Genomic DNA, 21,467 nt, shown 5'->3' on the forward strand with positions numbered 1-21,467 from the left:
GCAGCATGTCGTCCAAGTTGTAGGAAGACAAGTGTCTGATTTCAACAGATTTATTCTACCAGTTGTCAGTACTCCTGCCTCATTTAAAAAAAAAAAAAAAAAAAAATCACATAGTGTTCGTCTACAAAGTGGTCACTACTAACGTTGACTGGTGGAATCTCGCCAGGTGGTCTCGTCATTGGCAAATAATGGAAGTTAGCGGGTGTCGTCATGTCTTTCACGTTATAAAGTGAGTTTGACCATCAATGAGTCATGCAATGTTTTTTTTTTTTATCTTAGCTCCTACTTCCTGCCATTTTTAATCAATCTTTGGTTATTTCCAAGTTCAGCCCGCAATGCCGTGACGTCACCTCCGCACACACAATAGCAATATTATATTACTAGTTATATATACACCGTATTATAACTATGTTTTGTTTTTCATGTCTGCTTCAATTGTCATGTCCAACATGTCCATATCAAGTCTTACTTCTGACTTCACTGACTTATTAAAAGGACAGAGGCGCTGCCGTCGTAACAACAATGCCCCCCCCCCCCCCCCCCCCAGCTGGCCTTGCATAAGATCTTAAAACTTTGCTTGCCCGCCCAGCACCGTTTCATGAGGAGACAACATCCTTCATGGCAACACGTCGCACACACTGCGGAGGAAAGAAGGTAAGCGACAGACAGACAGAGTATCCAGGTGTGACAGACGCTTGCATTCTCCTGTAGTGATGCCGGGCAGGCAACCAAACATACACGGTCCAATACCGGGGCCAGCAGGGGGAGCTGTGTAAACAGAACGCCTGCCAGTCTCTTTCGAATGAGCCAAATAACTGCGGCTCGTTAAAGCAGAAGTAACACACAGTGCCGCTTCCATTTCGCAACATATCAGATTCAAAATCTGAATTTCTGATTTCAGGGTGAACTTTCCATTGAGGGTTTTGTTTTCTCACCTCTCTTCACTTTCAGTCTCAGTTTCAGTGCCATCTGTGGATTCACGCCAATCCATCTGTCACCTCCGAACCCAGCTCGGCGCCGCTCCTCCCCGCCAGCCTGGCCTCCAGACTGAGTTTCACAACAGTGCTTTCATCTTTCTTCTACAACTTATTTTCTTTATGTAACTTTTTTACGTGTTTACAGTCAGCAGATCAACACTACACTCGTGCTCGCTGGGAGTATTTCTGACCACATTTGCCAGTCATCGTATCATCAAAACGCACACATTCACAACTATGATACCACTTCTCTCTCTCTCTCTCTGTCTCTCTGTCTCTCTCTCTCTCTCTCTCTCTCTAAAAAAAATACTTGCTATGATACACTGGATATCTCACCTCAGCAACAGAAAAAGCAGTTTGATATCTTATGTACATTGATCGAAAGCCATTAGTCAAAGTCTCACGATATCAAAACATCTCCAAAAATCCGTGGCTGTTCCCTACAAATGACTGCCCCGAATCCAAAATACCCAAATCCGCAAAAAAAGATTTTCTTCAATTTTCTTCTTCTTCTTCCTCTTCTTCTTCGTCTGATGGTGAAGTGCTCTCCCTTTCTCTCGCAATCATGCGTTTCATCCTGTAATCATGTCTTGTCGAGTTGTACGAAAATGCACCGTGGCTCACCTCCAGAGGGGGCTAATGAGCCAGTGCACTATGTATATATATATATATATATATATATATGTATATATATATATATGTATATATATGTACATATATGTACTGTATATACATATATATGTACATACATACTGTATATACATATATATACACATATATACATACATATATGTATATATACGTATATATATACATATACACAGTATATATATTACTTTTAAACATAATCATGCATCATGTCCCTCCATCAGTCTTTTCATTTCAGATAAACAGCAAACACTTTGGTAAACATTCGACAGGTTTCCGGGGCAACAGAAGGAAGAGAGATGGGGGGGCGGGGAGGTGGGGGAGGAGGGGTGGGTGTGGGGGGGGGTGCACAGGCTGCACGCTGTTTGTCCGTCAAGCATTGAGGCCGGCTAAGCAGCAGCAGCAGCAGCTGAACAAGCTGTAATATTATTTCAAAGCGTGTTCAAAGTGATTCACCACTCCACAGGTGAAGCGTCTCTCTCTCTCTCTCTCTTTCACCGCTCTGGCGCCTCCTTCAGCCCAGGATGTCCAAGTAGACCGGCGGGTTCTTGACCAGGGTCAGCAGGCGGCTGTGGATCTCCTTGATGACCATCCTCTGCTGCGGTTCCCGCTGCCAGCAGCCCTGCATCAGCAGGTACACCTCCTTGGGGCAGGTGCGCGGCCGCTCCAGTTCACGTCCCTGTGTGATGCATTCAATGGCCTGTGGGAGAGGGCAGACAGTGTCGTTGAGTCAAGGTCATGTCTTCAGTCTCGTGTGTTTGGCCTCAGCCTTCAGTCGAGCAGCACATTGTTGCCCAAACAAATCTTCCATTCACTAGAAAACAGCTTCTTTTTTGACCCTGTGTTTCCAGCCTCCTGCTCAACCGATGCTGTGTTGGACATATTTAGAATGCGGAAGCAAGGATTATGTTCTCTTGTTCATGAGGAATTCCTTAAATGAACTTTGTAAAATGTTATGTTACAAGACCTTTAACACGTTCTTACCAAAAACATTTTTGCTAACTTTTTCCTCAGCAAAAAAAATCAGACTTTTTTTTTTTTTTTTGACTGGCTGATTAATAATCACACACTGAAATTCTGCTCAGCTGCGTCCCACTTCTCTGAGGCAGTTCTACACCTTAGCTGGACTCCACCTGTTCACACATGACACCACCTCTACTTCTGCTTTGCTCTTGCTTTATTTTCCTCCTTTGTCTTCCTCCAGTGGACTTTGTTGTGAGGAGGGACAGAGTGATCAGCGTGTTGAGAAAAGAGTGTCAAAAGTGTGAGAAGGCACTGAGCAGCTTGGAGGAACCTGGCAGGGTGCGAGTGGGGGGGCTGATGATCATTGCGCTGGTTCTGGTTGCTCTCTTGATCTGCTTCTAAACCCAATCCAGCTGACTTGACCCACAGTCACTGCTGAGCCCTCATGGTTTAGAAAGTTCCAAATGAAAGAGTATTGAAAGTGGAATAAAGCAAGGGGGGGTTGAAGGACGTTTCTCCCTTTTCACATATTGAGAGTGTTGGTGTACAAGCAGGAAAGACTGAAGATTGCGGCTAAACTCATGCAGCATCACGTAGCAACAAAAAATTTCAAGAAGGTCTAAATTTCTTTATGAATCCACTTTATACGAATTAGTCACCAAATTAATTTTCTGCAAATGTCAAATTATCTTTTGCGCTTCAGACTAATGCTTGGGAATTGAAATGAAGCCCACAGGGATTTTCAGGTTTTTTTTATTATTATTATTATTATTATTATTATTATTATTATTATTATTAGTATTGCGTTTTTCTCCTTCGGCTCACTGACAGAATGAGATCAATTATCTGGATATTTTGCGAGTGAAGAGCCATTTGGGCTAATGCAGGAGATTTCCTGGCACGCCCTTGCAGCTGCACAAACAGGCCCTGGGGTCCGGGAGCCTCTGTTTGGGACTCCACTGATGGATCACATATTGCTGCAGAGAGACGCCGCTGAATTTTTAATGGACAAAGCGCCACAAATGGCAAACTGGCTGCATCCATCCTGTCGAGGTGGCGGCGGCAATTTCAACCACACCCCTCCTCTTCCCCCAATCCACCTCCTTTATTTAAAAAAAAATAAATAAACAAACTTTTTTTTGGGACACATCAGGCGTCCATCCGCAGATCTACAGACGTGCGTGCGTCCATTAGTCAAAAAAAGCACCAGGAGCCTCCAGGATCAGACGCTAATGGCTCGCCGTGACGGATGGAGTTCGCACGCTCCTGCCGCCGCTCGCTGAATAAATCACTGTCAAGGATGAGAAGAGGGCGTTTCACCACGCTCTTTATCTCGAGTGCCGCCGACTCCGTCGTTAACCTTCAGCCACCATACAATGAACACAAGAGGCCCGGCGGCGTTCGGCGAGCAACTTGAGGGCAAAGTGGCCCGTCAGCGTTCAAACTGACTGCACTGCTGTGGGGAGAGAGAGAGAGAGAGAGAGAGAGAACGGTGCCGATGTTTCGGGGGCGATCGATCTCCTCCACTGTGTGTTTAGGCAACAGAGTAATTTCGCCCGTCCCCTCGCTGGCCCGGGACAGATTGGGCTAACCAGGTTAAAGCTCATTGGCCCCGGGGCTAAAATGAGAGCCAATGAGATTAGGATCGAGTGGCTGCGAAAAGTGATCTACCCTCCTCTTGAAAGGAGAGAGGCTGCGGCGGCGACGGGGTCCCACCTCTCGGTGCGCCGGCTGCAGAGGGCCAGACGGGACTGCGCTTCCCTACCGCCGCTTTATCGACTGGCGGCTGCGTCGGAGTGGCGAGCGGCGGGAGCGGGAGAAGTTCAGAGAACAGAAAATCCTGCCGTGTCGCTCAATTGGCAAAAGATTTTTTTTGGAATCCTCTTAAAATTATGGAAAAGAGGTGGGGGGGGAGTTGATGCGGAACATAAATAAAAACATCTTAAAATAAGTCTCGAAAATTTGGGTCAGTCAATGGAAAAAAATCTTTTGCTTTCTCATCTAATAAGGTGACGCATGCTAAAAACATACAGTAAAGGGAATGACCGTGTGGTGATGTCACAAAGGGCAGCTTGATGAGGGACCAAGCCACTAGCCAGCTGCCCTCTGAGACCGCCTTGTTTCTTGTCTGTGAGCAAAGGTGCAGAAGGTCCAACAAAGAACTCAGGTACCGCATTTAGCGGGAAGCTAAAGCAGCATTTTAGCAGGAGGCTTTAAACGAGGGGCTAAGTTTTGGAGATCTAGAAAGTTTGAATTTTTAAAGCCGCGTTCAGACTGCCAGTCAAATTCTGATTTTCAGCCCAACCAGATTGAAACTGGATGGCTCTCGTGTCGTCTCAACAGTCACAAATCACATGAAATCTGATTTTTGCTAAACGGATTGGAAGCATCTTCGGGAGGGAGTTTCAAATGGCATTTGGAAGAGATGCGTCTCAGTGTGAACAGCTCCAAACACACCGATGGGTTCTGACCGTCTGTGACGTCACTCTAGGCGACGCAAAACCCAAAGCGCCGGAGCAGCGAGCGCCATTCCAGGTGCGGAGCTGTAACGTAATGGAGCAGACAGAAGCAGTAGAACACAGCAGCAGTGCCTGGACAGAGGAGGAACCTCATTGGCTCATCAGTGTGTGGGGAGATACTGTAGCTCCATTCAAGCCAAGCTCCAGGCCAGGCATGGCAACACGTGCCGCTGTCGCAATGATATGACGTCACACACTACACGCTGGAAGTACCACTCCAGCGCCGTTGCAACAGCAAGCTGTCAGATGGGTCAGTAATGTGGGCCAGTCTGAACAGAGCCAGGTCCCATGTGGACACTTGCTAAAAACAGTGTGGACAGTCAGCCCTGAAAATTGGATTTGAGAAGGAATCTGATTGGAATCACATTCGCCTGCAGTCTGAACGCAGTCGAGGAGTGACTCTCAAAGCTCATCCACACACGGGCACATGATCACATGATCGGCAGCGTGCGCACCTCACTGTTGGACAGCTGGTACCAGGGCTGCTTGCCGTAGGTGAAGATCTCCCACAAGACCACGCCGAAGCTCCAGATGTCGCTCTCAGTGGTGAACTTCCGGTACATGATGCTCTCCGGAGGCATCCAGCGGATCGGCAGCATGGTGCGTCCGCCCACCTGCGGAGGGAAGACGGTGCAATGCATCATGGGTGTGCTTCAGGCTGTCTGAGTGTGTTAATGGTCGTGCCCGATTGGCAGAAAATGTCCAAAAATAGGACTTTGACATAGTCGGTTGATCTTTGATGCCAGTTCCCAAAACCTTTTGTTTTCATTATCGTTATGATTTCTGGCATATGACAAACTCTCTCGGTCAGACCCGGGCAAATTTCGGTCCGCGGGCCACATTCAGCGCTTTGTGTGTCATTGTCAGGCCCACTTTTATTTTGAAAAGCCTTACGTTTACGCCGTATTTCCAAGTGTTACGTTGGTATTACTTCACTCACGCACGCATTAATTGATTAACAAGTTTAAGATGATTTGCACTGATGCAACAATTGTTTTTTATTTATGTATTTTCTTGTCTGATCTATTTATATATATATATATACATATATGCATATATACATATATATATATATATGTACAAAAAAAGAAAAAAAATTCTATAGTGATTCATTACAGTTAAAGTGCCAGAACGTAGAACACCCTCCACCTCCTCCTCCTCCTCCTCCTCCTCTCCCCCCACCCACATCCTCCCTCTACCTCCTTCCTCTCTTCCGCCTACTCCCCCTCCTCCCCCACCTCACTCACCCGGTAGTAATCCGTGCTGTAGATGTCCCGCGACATCCCGAAGTCTCCGATCTTCACCACCAGCCCCTCCCCCACCAGGCAGTTGCGCGTGGCCAGGTCGCGGTGGACGAAGTGCAGCGAGGCCAGGTAGACCATGCCCGATGCAATCTGGGCGGCGATGTGCAGCATCTGCGGCAGCGTCAGCTGACCCAGCGGCAGCACCTTGTTCTCCTCCAGGATCCGAGCGTCGGGGCCGTGAGCTCTGCGCGGGAGACACGCACACGCGCTCGCTTTTCAGCCATTGTTTGGATGATTTATTGAGTCGGCGACTCTCATTGCTACATCTCCCCTTCTCTGAAATTAAAAACGTATTTGGCTGAGAGGTGAATCTGATCAGGCTTTACATTCCTTTCGCGATTGTAACACAGTTTCTCCCTAAATGGGGCCTATTAACACTTTAGCCTTTCTTTGAAAATCAAACTATTCCTACCAAAAGCAATGCGGAGCTGAACTGTGCAGCGTAAAGGCCACTCCACACTTCACACGCACACATTTCACATTTGTCCAGCACAGAACATGCCGCCTCTCCTCCAACTGGCCGTTAAAGTTAATGAGAGGCTGAGATCAGACTGCGAGCGGGTCGGTAACTATGGCACCAACCTTGGCTGACCAGAAGGACAATGACCTCCACATGCAATCTGCAGATTGCACATCTCCAGCATGCAAAAAAAAACACTTGGCTATAATAGGACTCCGTAATAAGGACTCTTCTTTTTTTTTTTTATTGCAAGGGGTTAATAGAAAACATAAGGCTCGTAATACGTCTCCAATTGATTAGCAATAATGCGATTCAGCCCGTCGGCTCCCAGTCGATCCTAAACACCCACTCTCACGTCAGGACGGCGGCCCCAGCTGACGCGTCTTCATCCATCCTCGCCAAAAGGAAGTTGCCTCGGCGCTCACTATTAGTTTAGCGGGCAGGTGGCAGGGTGGGAAGGCAGCTGCGCTACGGGGGCCCCGCCGACGTCTCTGCGCGTTCTGTCTGCCGGGAAATGCGATTTTCCACCTTCTGGCGGGCCGCGCATGTGCACGCGCACGTTTGGTTCCCACCGTGGCGGGACGACACCTGGCGGATGGAATCAACGGCGTCTGCTTGGCGGGGCGGGGGGGGGGGGGGAGTGCAGGAGGGGGGTGGGGCGTCCTGTCAGATGGTGTTGACCCCCCCCCCCCCCCACCCTCACACCGAACCCCCAGGTGGTCCGCCGATTGGTTCAGTTCCCAGGGACTCGGCGGTCACCCCCTCGCTGGTTCCCCCAAATCTGTAGTTTGTTGTACTGCACAACCGACGACGCTATCGTAATTTTTTTAACACAATTTTAGAAAACACCAGAGAGCGTTTGCTTGCGTGATTTTTCTAAGGCGCGACAGCGGATTCTCTGAAAGCGTGTTTGGCCCCTGCGAGTGCATAACGTGGTTCCCGCGACTGGAGAGAAGTGTTTTCTTTGTCCTTCTCAGACAAACGACGAGTTCCTCCCTCGGCCCCCGAGCCATTGTGTACGGCGAGAAAATGACGTGATATTTGTTTGCTATGAGCCACAACAGCAGCGGCGCAATGCTTTCATTTTCATGTCTGCGGAGGACGTGAAGAAAGAGGCGAACGCGTGGAGATTTCAACGACGAGAGTCTCAGGAGCACATCTATAAAGTCAGGGACTGTCATGAAATGTTGCCTTTAAGACACTGTTTGGTTTTCATGTTGTTCAATTGTGAAGTGAAAATTGTTTTTTTTAGCATGAAGTCGCAGCCCAAATGTATTTCATGGCATTAACCCCCTTTGTATCATGTCATGTAAAAAAAAATCATGTGTGCCCTGCAAAGGAAATGCTCAACTTATGTATATGTTAAAAACCCTTTTTAAAAAAAGAAACTGGCCACGAAGCCACGACCCAATCAAAACAGCCAGCGACAAACACACGGGTCTCGAACCAACCAGTTGAGAAACGCTGCTCTGTATTTTTCAGTATTAAAAAAAGTGTTGACAAGCTGCAACTAGCAAAGATGTGAGGAAAAGTTAAGAGCATTTGTTGAGAGTTCTGATTCATGGGGCCGGTTGAGGCTGGGATTGTGGGGGGCCTGTGGGGGGCCTGTGGGGGGCCTGTGGGGGGCCTGTGGGGGGCCTGTTGGTCAAACCAAGAAGTGGACTGCTGCGTCTCGGGGCACCATACGCACCGCAGGAAGCGGTTGAGGTCGCCGTGCCTCATGTACTCGAACACCATGGCCAGCGGCTCGCCGTCGGTGCACACGCCGTAGAAGCGGACGATGTGCTGGTGCTGCAGCACCGTCAGAAGCTCCGCCTCCCTCTGGAAGTCCTGCCGGGTCGACTCATTGGCGTCCTTCAGGGTCTGTGGACACGCACACACACACACACACACACACACACACACACACACACACACACACACACACACACACACACACACACACACACACACACACACACAGGGCTTTTTTTAGCTCCAGACGTGGATGGACGTTGCAGCGCATGGACTCGCTGGCGTTGCTCAGTTTGTTTCTCTCTCTCTCTCCCTCTCTCGCATGTCGCACCACAATAAAAGCATATGTCTGATTAATGGGCTGATAAATGCACGGCTGCGGTTTTGCATTAACCTGCTGCAACGTGAGCTGCATATTAAACCACAGCAACAGCGGCGAGGAGTCACTCTGAAGCTGTGGAGCGTTGTGTTAAGTGGAAGTGCGTCCAGTAAGTTGCTGTGGCGTTTGTTTATTCATTCATTTATTTATTTATTTATTCATACAACAAAAGGAAGGAGCCGAAAAGAGAAGCTTTTGAATGAAAACAAACTGATTTGGCCACAATCACTCAGACAACGATTCGCTGATTCACTGAGTCCCGTCAACATTAAGTGCACGGCCTCCAATACCTCAATCAAATCCCAAAAGTTGGCCGGAAGCCCCCGGGATCCAAAATGGCGGCCCGTTTATATCAATGTAGTTGCTCAGCTCGCATACGGCGAGACACATCAGGAAGCATGAGCCAATCAGAACGAGCCAGGACACAGTCCACAACTTTTTTCCTGGTCTTCGTAATCTTTTTGAAAGACTAAAAGAGCTCGACTGAGAAATCTGCAATAGAAAGATTTGCTATGAAATGCATTTCAGTCAATGGGGAAAATGCTTTTCAGGGATAGGATGTTTTTGTTGCAGTACCTCAAGTGGCCACTGAAAGGAAAAGGGGACACCGCCATATTGTCAATCTGGCACCCACTTCTTATGGTACATCCATGTTTGTAATCTTTGAGCACTTTTGGCCGTTGGCCACAAAGATGTCCCGAGGCCAAATTTCAAGGTCAAGGTTGAATGCGAATGTAAAGGTCACCAGAAGGAGAAAAAAGTTCAAGTGGAAGTAGACCCTTCGTGACGTCACAAAAGGTGACAACCCTTCCCAAAACACGTGAAGACGCGTGGAGGGTCCGACAAAACCTTATTTTTATTTCATGTAAGCAGTGAGGCTATCAACACAGGGCTAATCGCGCTGTTTTCCGATGCTACCACCATGTGACCTTCAAAGACCAATCAGACGTCGCCTCACCTTGATGGCGACCAGCATCTTGTCACTGTCCGGGCTGAGGTTGGCGCACTCGGCCAGGTAGACTTTGCCGAAGGCCCCCTCGCCGAGCTCCCACTTCAGCACGATGTCCTGCCGCTTGATGTGCTGGACGCCTGACCGGGCCGAACGGAGAGAGACGCACGTGAGCAGAGGGAAACCTGCAGTTCTGCTGTTTCGGTGCGGCGGCGTGACTGCGCGCGCGCCACTTACACATGTCCTTCTCCTTGATGATGCCGCAGAAGTACTGCGGGTTCTCCACGAAGCTGGACAGGCCCGAGTCGTCGTCCGAGGAGGGCGGGCTGCTCCCGAAGTTCATGAACCGCAGCGACACGGCCAGCTCGTCCTCGGTGCCCAACACCGATGAGCCTGACGAGAGAGGGAGGGGTGGGGATAGGAAAGGGGTGCAGACAAGCGCCAAAGTGAGGAAGATGAAAAAAAAAAAAAAAACCCTAATCAGCCCGCAACTATTTGTGATTGCCGTCAAAATGAGCTATTCACGATCTATTTCCCCCCCCGCCGCCGCCGCCGCCGACAACAACAAGCCTCGCTCGGGGAATCGACGTTCAGCCGCCGCCAACCTGGTTGCACATTTGTTGGTGCCATGGTGACAGATAATGGTTACGCTCTAATAATCACCATCATCAAACACGCGGCAATCAGTCGCCGCACAGAAAGTAGGAAGAAGATGAAGGAGAAGGAGAAGAAGGAAAAAAATAAATAAAATATGTAACGCATCGGGAAACACGAGCGACGCCGTGTATTAAAAGTGGAATAAGAAGTGTGTGTGTGTGTGGAGGGGGTCTGAATTCTCCAAACCGCCAAGGCCCCCAAGAGACGAACCGGCTACAAAATGGAACAAAAAAAAGGAACAGAGGCAAAAGAAAAAGAGAGGGAGAGAGAGAGAGAGAGAGAGAGCAGGTCCACTTAGGCAATCAGGCCCACTTAGGAGCTTTGAGAGTGAGAAGGGCAAGTGCGTGTGTGTGTGCGTGTGTGTGTGTGTGTGTGTGTGTGTGTGTGTGTGCGGCCGAGCTACATCATGTCTAGCTGTTCCTCCATCCACCCATCCATCTTCTTTAATGGCCCTCAGCACGTGGCGGTGGCCAGGGGAGCGCTCGGCTGCCACTCTCCTGCAGTAATTAAGGCACTTTAGCTCGTAGGACGCAGCGGCCACGAGTTAGCCGCCCAGTGGAAGTCCGGTATTAGCCGCGTCGCTCCCGCCACCGCCGCTGCTTTCCAGAGAGGGAGAGAGGCCCGACGGAACCGTCGCCGCTTGAAGCAATAATTTTCCTCGTTTGGGCGGTAGAGGGACGGGGGAGGGGGGGGGGGGGGGTGAAATGTGGAAAATTTCACGAGAAGCTGTGCAGAAGGCCACCTTTCTGCTGCAAAAAGTTGCCTATTCAAGCGCGTCTTCGACTCAAAGCTTACACACAAAACCCTAACACAACCCCCCCCCCCTCCCGAAAAAAAAAAAAAAATCTTGATGCGACTCCAAACTGGAAAGATTTGTTGCTGCTGTGAGAGAGTTATGCGAAGGCCGCTGCGAAAAAGCATCTGCGGAATCTTTCCAAACCTCAGAAAGACTCCGCCTTCGACGCCTCTTCAGGCTCCTGGTTTTGTGAGGAGTCAACGAGAAATGTGGCGGACACAAAAGCAGGTGAGTCGCTCGGCAGCACCGCGTTGCTCGCCGTTCCAGCCCCGTAGTTGGTCTTGGTGCGATGCTAATTGACGCGTGCGGCGGCGTATATTTAGCGCGCAGACGCCAAAGTAGTATTGATATTTATAAATAAAACCCCCGGCAGGCGCTGAATAATTCAAGGGCTCGTTAATGTGCGATAACTCACGGTGGATGCCAAACTTGGAGTGCTGCCCGCACTTGTTGACGATCACGACCATGACGAGAAGGAACGTGCAGGCGAATATGGCCAGACCCACGGCGACTGACATCTGTACACACACACACACATGCAAGGAGGCGGGGTCAGAGTCACTGACAGGAAGTGGCGACGGGAAACACTTGAGGTCGGGACGGTGACGCACCACAGACATGCCACTCTCCTGGTTCTCTGTGATGTTGACGACTGACCTGTTGGTCGGAACTGAAGAGGCAGAGGAGGAGGAGGAGGAGGAGGAGGAGGAGGAGGAGACAGGAAGGAAGGACATTAAGGCCCGATACCCTTGAGACACACTGCGGTGATAGACATTCAGAGAAATAGAAAAAAAGAAGAAGTCTTACTTGGATTCACAAGGACTGGCACAATGGAAGCAAGAACAGAGACATGAGTTAAATAAAGCAACAACAGGCCGTGTGGCGTGCTAAACACTTCACACACACACACACACACACACACACACACACACACACACACACACACACACACACACACACACACACACACACACACACACACACACACACACACACACTCTCTCTTTCTGTGTGGCATCTTATTCAAGAGAGACGCACGCATTCACCTTGGTTTGCAACCGCCCCAGCAGCAGCGTTGGGATCAGTGCTGCCACTTGCCCAGTAAGAAAAGTAAAGTAGCTATTGGCCAGAAGACGCCTTGTTGATTATGGAAAATCATTATTATTATAATTATTATTCACATTATTATTATGATTATTATGTCTTTCCGCTGCTATGACACTATTTATTTTTATTTTTATTTTTGTTCTTCATACTTCCTCTTTGCATAATTGGTCAGACGCATGTATTTGTAATGAATGAGAGGTCGTTGCCGGGGAGACAAATAAAGGTTTAATATGTTTAGAACTACAAATTAACTTCCTCCTGAGAGAAAAGAGACACTGTGGCAGAGACTTTTTTTTTTTTCTGAAATTTGGTTTGGTCTTTAACCTTACTTGATGGTCCATGTAGGAGCATGTAAATGTACCATATGAGTAACCATAACCATGGTAAATGGGAATTAAAAACAAAAAACAAAAAAAGCATTGTAGCCACAACATTTGAAAAATAAAAGCAGTCCGCATGAACATCTTTTCTATCTTTTTTTCCAGCTTGGCACGCTACGCGCTAAATATAGTCACAAAGCTGCCAACGGCAGTCGGGATCTCACCGGGAAACACCCACTCGGGGTTGTACGGTCCGAAGGGGTTGTCCATGAAGGTTCCGGTGGCGGTCGCGTTGTCGCTGCCGAGCTTGTTCTCGGCGACCAGCGTGTAGAGGCCGTTGTTGAGGTGCGTGGGCTTGTTGAGCGAGAGGCAGCCGTGCTTGACCGAGCCGTCGCCGGCGTCGGGCAGTAAGTTGGTGTAGGTGTAGGGCGACTGCTTGAGCTCCTTGCCGTTGTACAGCCAGGTGATGCTGGGCTCCGGGTTCCCGTCCACGCTGAATGGGAAGCACCAGTGGTGGTGCTGCTCGGCGTTCTGCAGGAAGATGATCCTGGCCGGGACTGTCGGCAGGAGGAGACGACGGGAGGAGATGTTTACGGGAGATTATCGGCGGAAAAGGCGATTCAACTTTTCCTCCGGAACAACAACTGGAAGCATCAAAGCTTTTTTCTTCTTTCCTCTTTTGAATCATACTGGATTCCTTTTGTTCTAAAATTCAAAGATTAACTGGCCAAAAAGTCCCGATCAATCAGCATCTTTCCTCTGCTGTTTGCAGGGAAAGCAGTCACAAACTAGGAGTGAAGAAGCACCAAATGGACTGTAGTTTCTGAGCCAAATTTGCCAACACACAATTTAGTTTGAAAACAGTCTAGCAAACTGAATTTTGGATGGTGTGGAGCCACTTCAGATGGAACATTTTTTTTCAGTTTTGGAATAATTGCTGAATGAAATTGGGAGGGGGAAAAAAAACCCCCAAAAAACCAACACATTTCATTAAAAGCATGAAATGTGTTGCACTCTCAGATTTATAAATGATTAATAATCCAGTCGGGAATGAAATGAAAAAAAAATAAAATCCAGTAATACTTCAGAAGAAGTTTCTCTAAAGCACAAGGCTGCATTCCAATAATGTGATTATATGCTGAATCTACACCTTGATCACCTGACAGCAAACCAATGTGGGTCAGAGGTTCTCACCAAGTTTCCACGAATCAATGCTGACCCACTATGAATTATGAATCCGTTTCTCCCCCCCCCCCTCGACCGCAGCAGCTACCTGGAAGCGTCTCCGGATGTGAAGTTACAGGAAAGTGGCCTTGCTCAGATGGAAAAGTGCAGCCTGAGACCCCCCTGCAGCCGTTCCGCTGCTCTTAACCTGCGACCCCGGCCTCAAAAAGCGCTGCCTCGCAAATTCCTCTCACTTTGGCCTGTTGCAACGAGTGGCAATTAGCGCATTTAGCTAATCATCCATTAAATGGCCTCTATTAAGCGTTTATACGAGCTGGACCCGCAGCAGGGAGGCTAGAACTACCTTTAATGAGCAGCCAGTTCTTAAACCTCTGTGGAAATTAAGAGCAAAATGTGGCAAATTAAAATAAAAAATAAATAAAAAAAAGTCCTCAAGATATTTCCCTTTTCACAATCACAGTGCATGTGTAATTAAGACGAGCCTCCGTCGTGAAAGGAAAGCCGCTCGAGGGCCATGAGCCAGCATCAACCCACTGTTCTGGGAGGTCATTAAGAGTAATTAAAGGGCTGGCGGTTAACGAGTGTCCGTCCACCGGGGTGTGGGGGGGCTCTGATGCTGATAGATTAGCTACGCTAACGCATTTAGCGGCTGCCAATCAGCGCGGACGAAGCGCTTTTCCGGAGTGGGAGGAAAAAAAGTCCATTAGCGGCGGCTTAAATCGGATCTAGGCGCGGGTTATCGAGGGTTATTTATTTATTTGTTGTTTTTTTTTTTTTCCCTGACGTTCATTATCTGTCCCCTGATGCTCGTACATTTGCCTTCAGCTGATTGGCGCCCCCGCCTTTTTTATTTTTTTGGAGGGGGAGGGGGGCTTTATGCTCTAATGAGTGTCACTGCCTCACTGATATTTGATACCGTTCTGGGGAGGGGGGGGGGGGTGTTGGTCCTTTAGTTGTTGTTTTTTATTCTTTTTCACTAGCGCCGCTAGCCTTGGACCGCTAGCCTCTCCAACTTTCCCTCCGGTGCACTAATGCTAAAAAAGAAATCCAATTTTTTTTTTTTTTTTTTTTTTTGCTAGTGGTGGGGGGTGGGGACAGAACCGCTCTCTCGGATCAAGCTGCCGCTGTGGGTTCCCAGGAGGTGTGCTGGGCCCGGGAGTCCTCGGAGAGCAGGACTCTCTTTTGTACCCGCGCCCGCATCCTGAAATGAAATGTACCTGCAGCCTTTCACTCGCATTATTTCATCACTTCTCACCAGTGGCCCGAGTGAGTGGCACATGACAAAGAGCTCCATTAAAAGCCCGGCGCCGCACGCTCCTATTTGTCGAGGAGGCGTTTAGAAGAAATCAGCGGAGACCTTCTTTTTTTTTCTATTGCAGCCGGCGTCTACCCTGCCTGCAGCAGAAAAGCAGCCCCAGTGTGCTCTCAGCCCAACCTCCATTAAGCCCGACAACTTTGTACCGAGCTCGCAAGCTTTCAAGAGTCTGCCTTTTTTTTTTTCTTCTTATTTCCTTCTTCTTCTTCTTCTTCTTCTTCTTCTTCTTCTTCTTCTTCTTCTTCTTCTTCTTCTTCTTCTTCTTCCTCTTCCTCTTCCTCTTCCTCCTCCTCCTCCTCCACCTCCCCCTCGGCCCTTCCACTTACACTCGATGTCCAGCGGCACCATCTCCTTGCCGGGCCCAGCTTGGTTCTCCGCCTCGCAGGTCAGGTTGTGCAGGTTGTCTTTGCTGGAAACGTTGGACAGATGCAGGACCAGCTCCAGCGTGGGGCCCCAGATGATCTGACGCAGCAGGGAGGGTGGGGCGAGTGGACACACACACACACACACACACACACACACACACACACACACACACACACACACACACACACACACACACACACACACACACACACACACACACACACACACACTTTTAGAAGGGACGGCTCAAGCCAAGATTGAAAGTTCAAGCCGCTACTACTCTAAAGTAAATCTTCAAACCCTCAAGACCGTTCTGGAGTTTAACAGAGGGAAATAATTTCGCTCACTGTTTGAAGACAAGATTGAATCTGTTTGGCACAGAGATGCGTCACGTTTGTGTGTGTTTTCTTGTATCTTTGTGTTTGGGCAGAGGGGCTGTCCCTCTGTCAAACTCCACAATCAACCGTCCATTCCAGCATGCGGTTGACACAAAGTAAACAGGATGTATTGACCAATGAGAGACAGTTGCAGGTCAACAGTCTCTCGCTGGTCTATCCATCGTTTCTGGGTCTGTTTCAGTGGTGGAATATGTTTAAATCGTTACTCACTACCTGCGTGGAGTAGCGAGAGCGCAGCTTCTCAGTTCGCCACTGCACTTTCGGGGTGGGGCTTCCTGTCACATGACAGGCAAACGTCAGGTTGCCTCCTTCTTGGATCTTAGATTGGGAGGGGACGATGGAGACCACGGGCAGACCTGAAAATCGTAGCAGTGTTTCGAGAAGGAGAAGAAGAAGCACAACGCCCCCCCCCCCAAAACCAAAGTAACAACACCTGCTCACGTCTCCTGGCAACACGCTGTTTATGATTAAGGCAACAAAGCCGGGTTCTGTTCACAGCGCCAGCGTTTCAAAGAGCCCAAATGAAACAGGACTAAAGCTCAGTGAATAGAGACGCATCAGCATCAGGACAAGAAAGGTACGTTTTACACTAAAAACATTCAAACAAAAACATTATTTTCAGTCTGTGGACAAGAAACCACAACATTTCACATCGCAACTGAAATCCATTGGACCGGTTATTTGGACCAACATTTTTCAGTTTCATAAGAATTGACATTGAAAGCAGTGGTCGGGAGTTTCAAGAGGAGTTTGATCTGATGTGAATGTTTCAAGAAAACCGATATTCCTTTTTTTTTTTTGTTCAACTCAAGTCACAACAATTGAATTCTGTCTTTCAACAGAGATCCCACTGGTGACATTTTGGAGAATGTTGCAATGTTGTAAAGTAGTTAAAACACGCACTTGCTGAGTGACTTCATCATCCTATATCCAATTTTGACACTCATGCTCACACCTCACTGAAAAGGACAAGTCCCATCGCATCGTCACGCGATGCACCATCAACCTGCCGCAGTAGTAAGATCCAAACTCACTGCAGTTGTCCAGCTGCAGCGAGCCGAGGGGAACCTCCACGTCGGCGGAGAAGCACGACATCATCTGGCTGTCCACGTCTCCGCGGCCGCTGAGGTGCCACTGCTGGAGCCAGTGGAGGTCGCAGGAGCAGGCCAGAGGGTTGTCCCTCAGGACGCTGTGGGGAGAAAGAAGGGAAACGGAAGAGCGCATTTAGCCCTATGTTTATGAAAAGGTGAATAAAAAAGTGTGGCGCTGTCCAGTCACCTGTTTTTTTTTTTTTTGTTTTTTTTTTTGCAAATGTTTTTCTTAGGTGGATATGTGAAATATTTTTTGGGGGATTTTTTTTTCAATCCTTCGCAGTTGACAAAGTCTGCAAAGGTTCTCAATCATTACAGTCCTGAAAGTAACGATCAAGTCTGCAAGCTGCAGGTCGATCTCAACTTTGGAATTGTGTTCTGCAAAATAACAGACAAATACACGGACTGAACACACAAAGGGCATAGCAAAGTTCTCCAATCAGCTGGCCAAATCTTTTCTCTCAGCGGCTATCAGCTTATTGAACTAGCCACAGGTGGCTGGACCGTGGGCTCGTTAAGGCCGCTCTGCAGCTTCAATCAGTGGGATCATACTGGCAATGATTTATTCGAGTGGCGAGGAACTCGACGGGAACTCACAGGTTGAGCAGCGGCAGCCAATTGAAAACCTTCCAGGAGATGTGTTCTAGGTAATTGGACGTCAGGTTCCTGTAAAAGAGTGAGAACAACCGATGTGACTATTAACACGTTGACCCAGTTTGAATCTCTGCTCTGCCTGGCCCGCACGCAAAGCCTTCCTACCTTTTTTTTTTATCTGAACAAATAGTTGCTGATCGATGATAAACGCTACGTTAAAAGACACCTGAAATCAAAAGAAAACTTCTATATACTGAAATACAGTTTTTTTTTTTTTTTCCTTGTCATTTAGTCGTACTCCACGGCGGTTGAGCTGCACTGTGATTTGATTGCTCACTTTCCCGGCGATGCCTACCTGCTCTGAATTACCCTCGGTGGAAAACGTTAATGCACCCAAATGGCTTCTGATCAATTACTGTGGCGAGTGTTTCACAGCAGTGACGCTCGCAAACACCTCCAGCGGCAGCAGCTGCCGGTGTTTTCTTAGCGTTCAGTACATTAGGTGATTAGTCTGGACTCATAAACACCTGCAGGAGGGGGGGACGAGGCAGACCACAATGAACACGAACACTTTGAGGAGTGCGTTAGAAGGGTTTTGTTGCTTTTCTTTTCCTTTCTCTTCTCTCTTCTTTTTTTGGGGGATGGGTGTTTGAAATATTTGGGGATTTGTTACTGGCAGCTGCTTGAATTGACGCCTGTTTTCGATAAGAGACCTTTTCACAAACGCCGCCAGAGCTGTCTCGGCAAAATGCTTGGTATTTACTGCCATTATGCACAGTTTTCAGAGACAGTTTCCTCATGACTTTGATGTTTCCGAGACTAAAAACACATTTTCTACACTTTTCATATTATCCCTTCCTGTCTGTCTTTTTTGATGGGGGAAAAAAGGCCACAAATTCTGTGCTTCCATGCAAAAATGATAAACAGCGATGAACTACCTCGTGACAGCTCCATCTTTTTTTTTTCCTTGCACAACTTAAAAAAAACAAAACAAATACAGGTCGATAAGGTCCGTGATTGTCGGGTTTTCAGATTTCTGTGATGCCTGAAGTCAATAGGCCGTGCCGTCAATCATTCACGGGAGTGCCTGTCACATGATCGGCAGGCGAGCCGATAGGAGGCGGGCTGTAAATAAGCCTTCCTCTGGAGACGACAGGGAGTCATGCTGGGGAGCGGCAAAAGAAAGAAAGAAAGAAAAGAAAACAACAACTAAACATCGAAGCCAATATGCGTTTGGTGTGGCAGGGCCAAGGGTTCAATTATTTGTTTTGCTTGCTCCCGAAAGTTCACGTCAGATGGTTTGGCCATGGGGACTTATCCATTACCGGCTCGATTACCAGCCGCGGCTGAAGAGCCTGGAGGAGGCAGGAAGAGTACGGAGGAACCTGGAAGAACCAGGAAGAACCCAGAAGAGCCAGGAAGAGCTGAAAGGCTCAAATCACTGTGACCGTGGCTGGTCTGTGGATGATGAGAGGGTCAAAAAAAAAAAAAAAAACCAACAAAAAAAACGCATCATGTCCCCTCGCTTGATTGGCTCATGGTCAGTCCCGCTCCATCTCAGCACAACATCTGCCACTCGGGGAGCCCCGTCCTCCCCGTCCACAGTGAAATATTGATTAAGCGATAATGGACCCTCAGTGCAGTGTATTTATTATGCATCAGTTGTCGATAATCCGGCAAAGTGAGCGAGTAAAAGGTGACTGGTGGACGTCTTCTCCAATTTCTCGAGGATATACCCACCCCACACCCCCACCGCCACCGCCACCGCTGCCACCCACCCCTGGGCCTCTGGACGGTTCAGATCAACAACATTGGACATGTGGCACAAAGCGATGAGGACAAGATGTCTGAGATAAGGAGGGGGTCGGGCTGCCGATGAATAGGCAGATCAGATGGTTGCGGTCGATAACTCCTGGCCGTATTATTTATCGACCGGCCCAAGAAATTAAGCAGCAATATGTGAAAATAAGCAGGCGGCTTGATTAATGTTGCTCTTTAAATGATTGCTGGGGAAAGAAGGAGGCGATTGCTGATGAGAGGAGATTACGGTTGTGCAGAATATTGCGATGATTTTAATCACAGGAAAGAGCAGGTCGGTCGATCCCAGGCAGTTAATCAGGAGGAGTTTTAATGTCGTCTGCCATCTTCCACCTGCACTTTGCTTTTCGTTCAAAGGCCACTTTTAGTCAGGCGTGTCTAAACCTAAAGGTTTGTTCCGCCAAAATGAAAGCTTTTCCTTTGTTTGCCAAAATGTCACAGGAGGCTCTGGTGACATTTTTGCACTCCACATACAAAGTTCTGGATTATTGAGGATGGAGGAAATTCCAGCCAATGGAAGCGATGCAAAAAAAAAAAAAAAAGGAACAGACAGGAAAACCATACTTGTGCTTCTTGTGCAGCGACATCCAAGTACGTCAAAGGGGAATGGAATTGAAATTGAAGGCTGTAGCAGATATAAAGGCCAAAAAAACCACCACTGCTACTGTCATCCTATTTTCTCTTCCTTCTTCTTCCCCTTTCACGTTGAGTACTTGGCCACGAAAGGTCTCCATTTGATGAGAACTCACCTAATGAGTGCCAAGGACTTAATAATGTGTCCTTGTGGAGCCCTGTGCAACTCTATGGACCACCAAATATACAGTAAACGACGTTGGCTGGGCAACCTGATGACTGTAAATGCAATTTGTGGTCTGCTGCTGCCACCGCCGCCATTTGCCCGGATGATCTTTGTTTAGTTTTTTTTTGTCTTTTCCCAGATCTGCGATGAGTAACAGAAGTGTCAGAGCCATCAATTCCCCGGCACTAACGCAGCTCTTATTTCACCAAACCTGCCCTGGGGCGGCCGGAGGGGACGGTGGAGTGCCGGCTGACTGGCTGAATGACAACGACAAATAGGCCAATCGGCACACGGGTCACAACACGGTGGGTGCCGGGTGAAGGCGGGTGTGAGGGGTGCGGGGGGAGAGGGGGGAAAGGCCGTGGCTTTTGTCCACACAAGGACACTTACACAAACTGGAGCTTGAGGTTGTACTGGAAGGCATTGGCAGCAATGAAGCGCAGTTTGCATGACGTGATGGTGCTGGAGGAGGAGGAGGAGGAGGAGGTGGAGGAGGGAGGGGAAGAAGGAAGCGAAGGAGGAGGTGGAAGAAAAGGAGGAGGAGGAGGGAAGAGAAGAGGAAGAGCATTAAAGCAACACTCAGTTCGGTTTTTTTTCTAGATAAAATGAGACAAATGAGACTCAGACACTGAAGAGTGGAGATAAAATGAACCAAGGGTGTCATCCAATTTTTGGGTTTGATTAAAAAAAAAAAAAAAACATTTATTTTTCACCTTCACTTTTGTATGCATGAGGCAGTGAGAGATGCAGCATCTGTTTTCATTTATAATGAAAATTAAAAGAGATTCTTAAAATATACTTACAGGTTCTTCAGCTCTCTGTAGTTAACAAGATCAGTATCTGTTATGTTCTCCAGGCCTGTTTGGTTCTCGATGTAACTGAGGAATGAAAAGAAAGAGTATGAGAGAATGAGAGCTGCAGTCCAAATGCATAAAGTGCATTCCGTCCTTCAACCGTGCATTCTCTTGGAAAATTCTTACAGTTGAGCTTGAGCCCGTACTGAATGGAGCGACGGCGAGACAAAACTCGATGGAACAAGACGGTTGGAGTTTAAGACGGGCAAACAAAGGAACAAATAAAATAGAGAG

General features: G+C 48.1%; 1 protein-coding gene across 1 annotated transcript in view; it reads right to left on the reverse strand.

Moving 5' to 3' along the window:
- Nucleotides 1-1,738: 1,738 nt before the first annotated feature.
- The window catches only part of ntrk1 (neurotrophic tyrosine kinase, receptor, type 1), a 24,077-nt gene continuing 4,348 nt past the window's right edge, over nucleotides 1,739-21,467 (reverse strand). Inside the window, exons 2-16 of the mRNA XM_076043318.1 lie at nucleotides 21,183-21,257; nucleotides 20,770-20,841; nucleotides 17,766-17,834; nucleotides 17,112-17,266; nucleotides 16,288-16,433; nucleotides 15,640-15,775; nucleotides 13,038-13,370; nucleotides 11,998-12,056; nucleotides 11,802-11,904; nucleotides 10,171-10,326; nucleotides 9,943-10,073; nucleotides 8,562-8,734; nucleotides 6,355-6,595; nucleotides 5,563-5,721; nucleotides 1,739-2,325 (exon numbers count right to left, since the gene is read on the reverse strand). Of these exons, the coding sequence (XP_075899433.1) occupies nucleotides 2,140-2,325; nucleotides 5,563-5,721; nucleotides 6,355-6,595; nucleotides 8,562-8,734; nucleotides 9,943-10,073; nucleotides 10,171-10,326; nucleotides 11,802-11,904; nucleotides 11,998-12,056; nucleotides 13,038-13,370; nucleotides 15,640-15,775; nucleotides 16,288-16,433; nucleotides 17,112-17,266; nucleotides 17,766-17,834; nucleotides 20,770-20,841; nucleotides 21,183-21,257 (2,194 nt within the window). The 3' untranslated portion in view covers nucleotides 1,739-2,139. The remainder of the gene's footprint in view (nucleotides 2,326-5,562; nucleotides 5,722-6,354; nucleotides 6,596-8,561; nucleotides 8,735-9,942; nucleotides 10,074-10,170; nucleotides 10,327-11,801; nucleotides 11,905-11,997; nucleotides 12,057-13,037; nucleotides 13,371-15,639; nucleotides 15,776-16,287; nucleotides 16,434-17,111; nucleotides 17,267-17,765; nucleotides 17,835-20,769; nucleotides 20,842-21,182; nucleotides 21,258-21,467) is intronic.

Source organism: Nelusetta ayraudi, unplaced genomic scaffold, assembly GCF_046127955.1.
Source record: "Nelusetta ayraudi isolate G7.1 ecotype Tasmania unplaced genomic scaffold, CSIRO-AGI_Nayr_v1 ptg000074l, whole genome shotgun sequence".
In the NCBI taxonomy this organism is placed as follows: domain Eukaryota; kingdom Metazoa; phylum Chordata; class Actinopteri; order Tetraodontiformes; family Monacanthidae; genus Nelusetta; species Nelusetta ayraudi.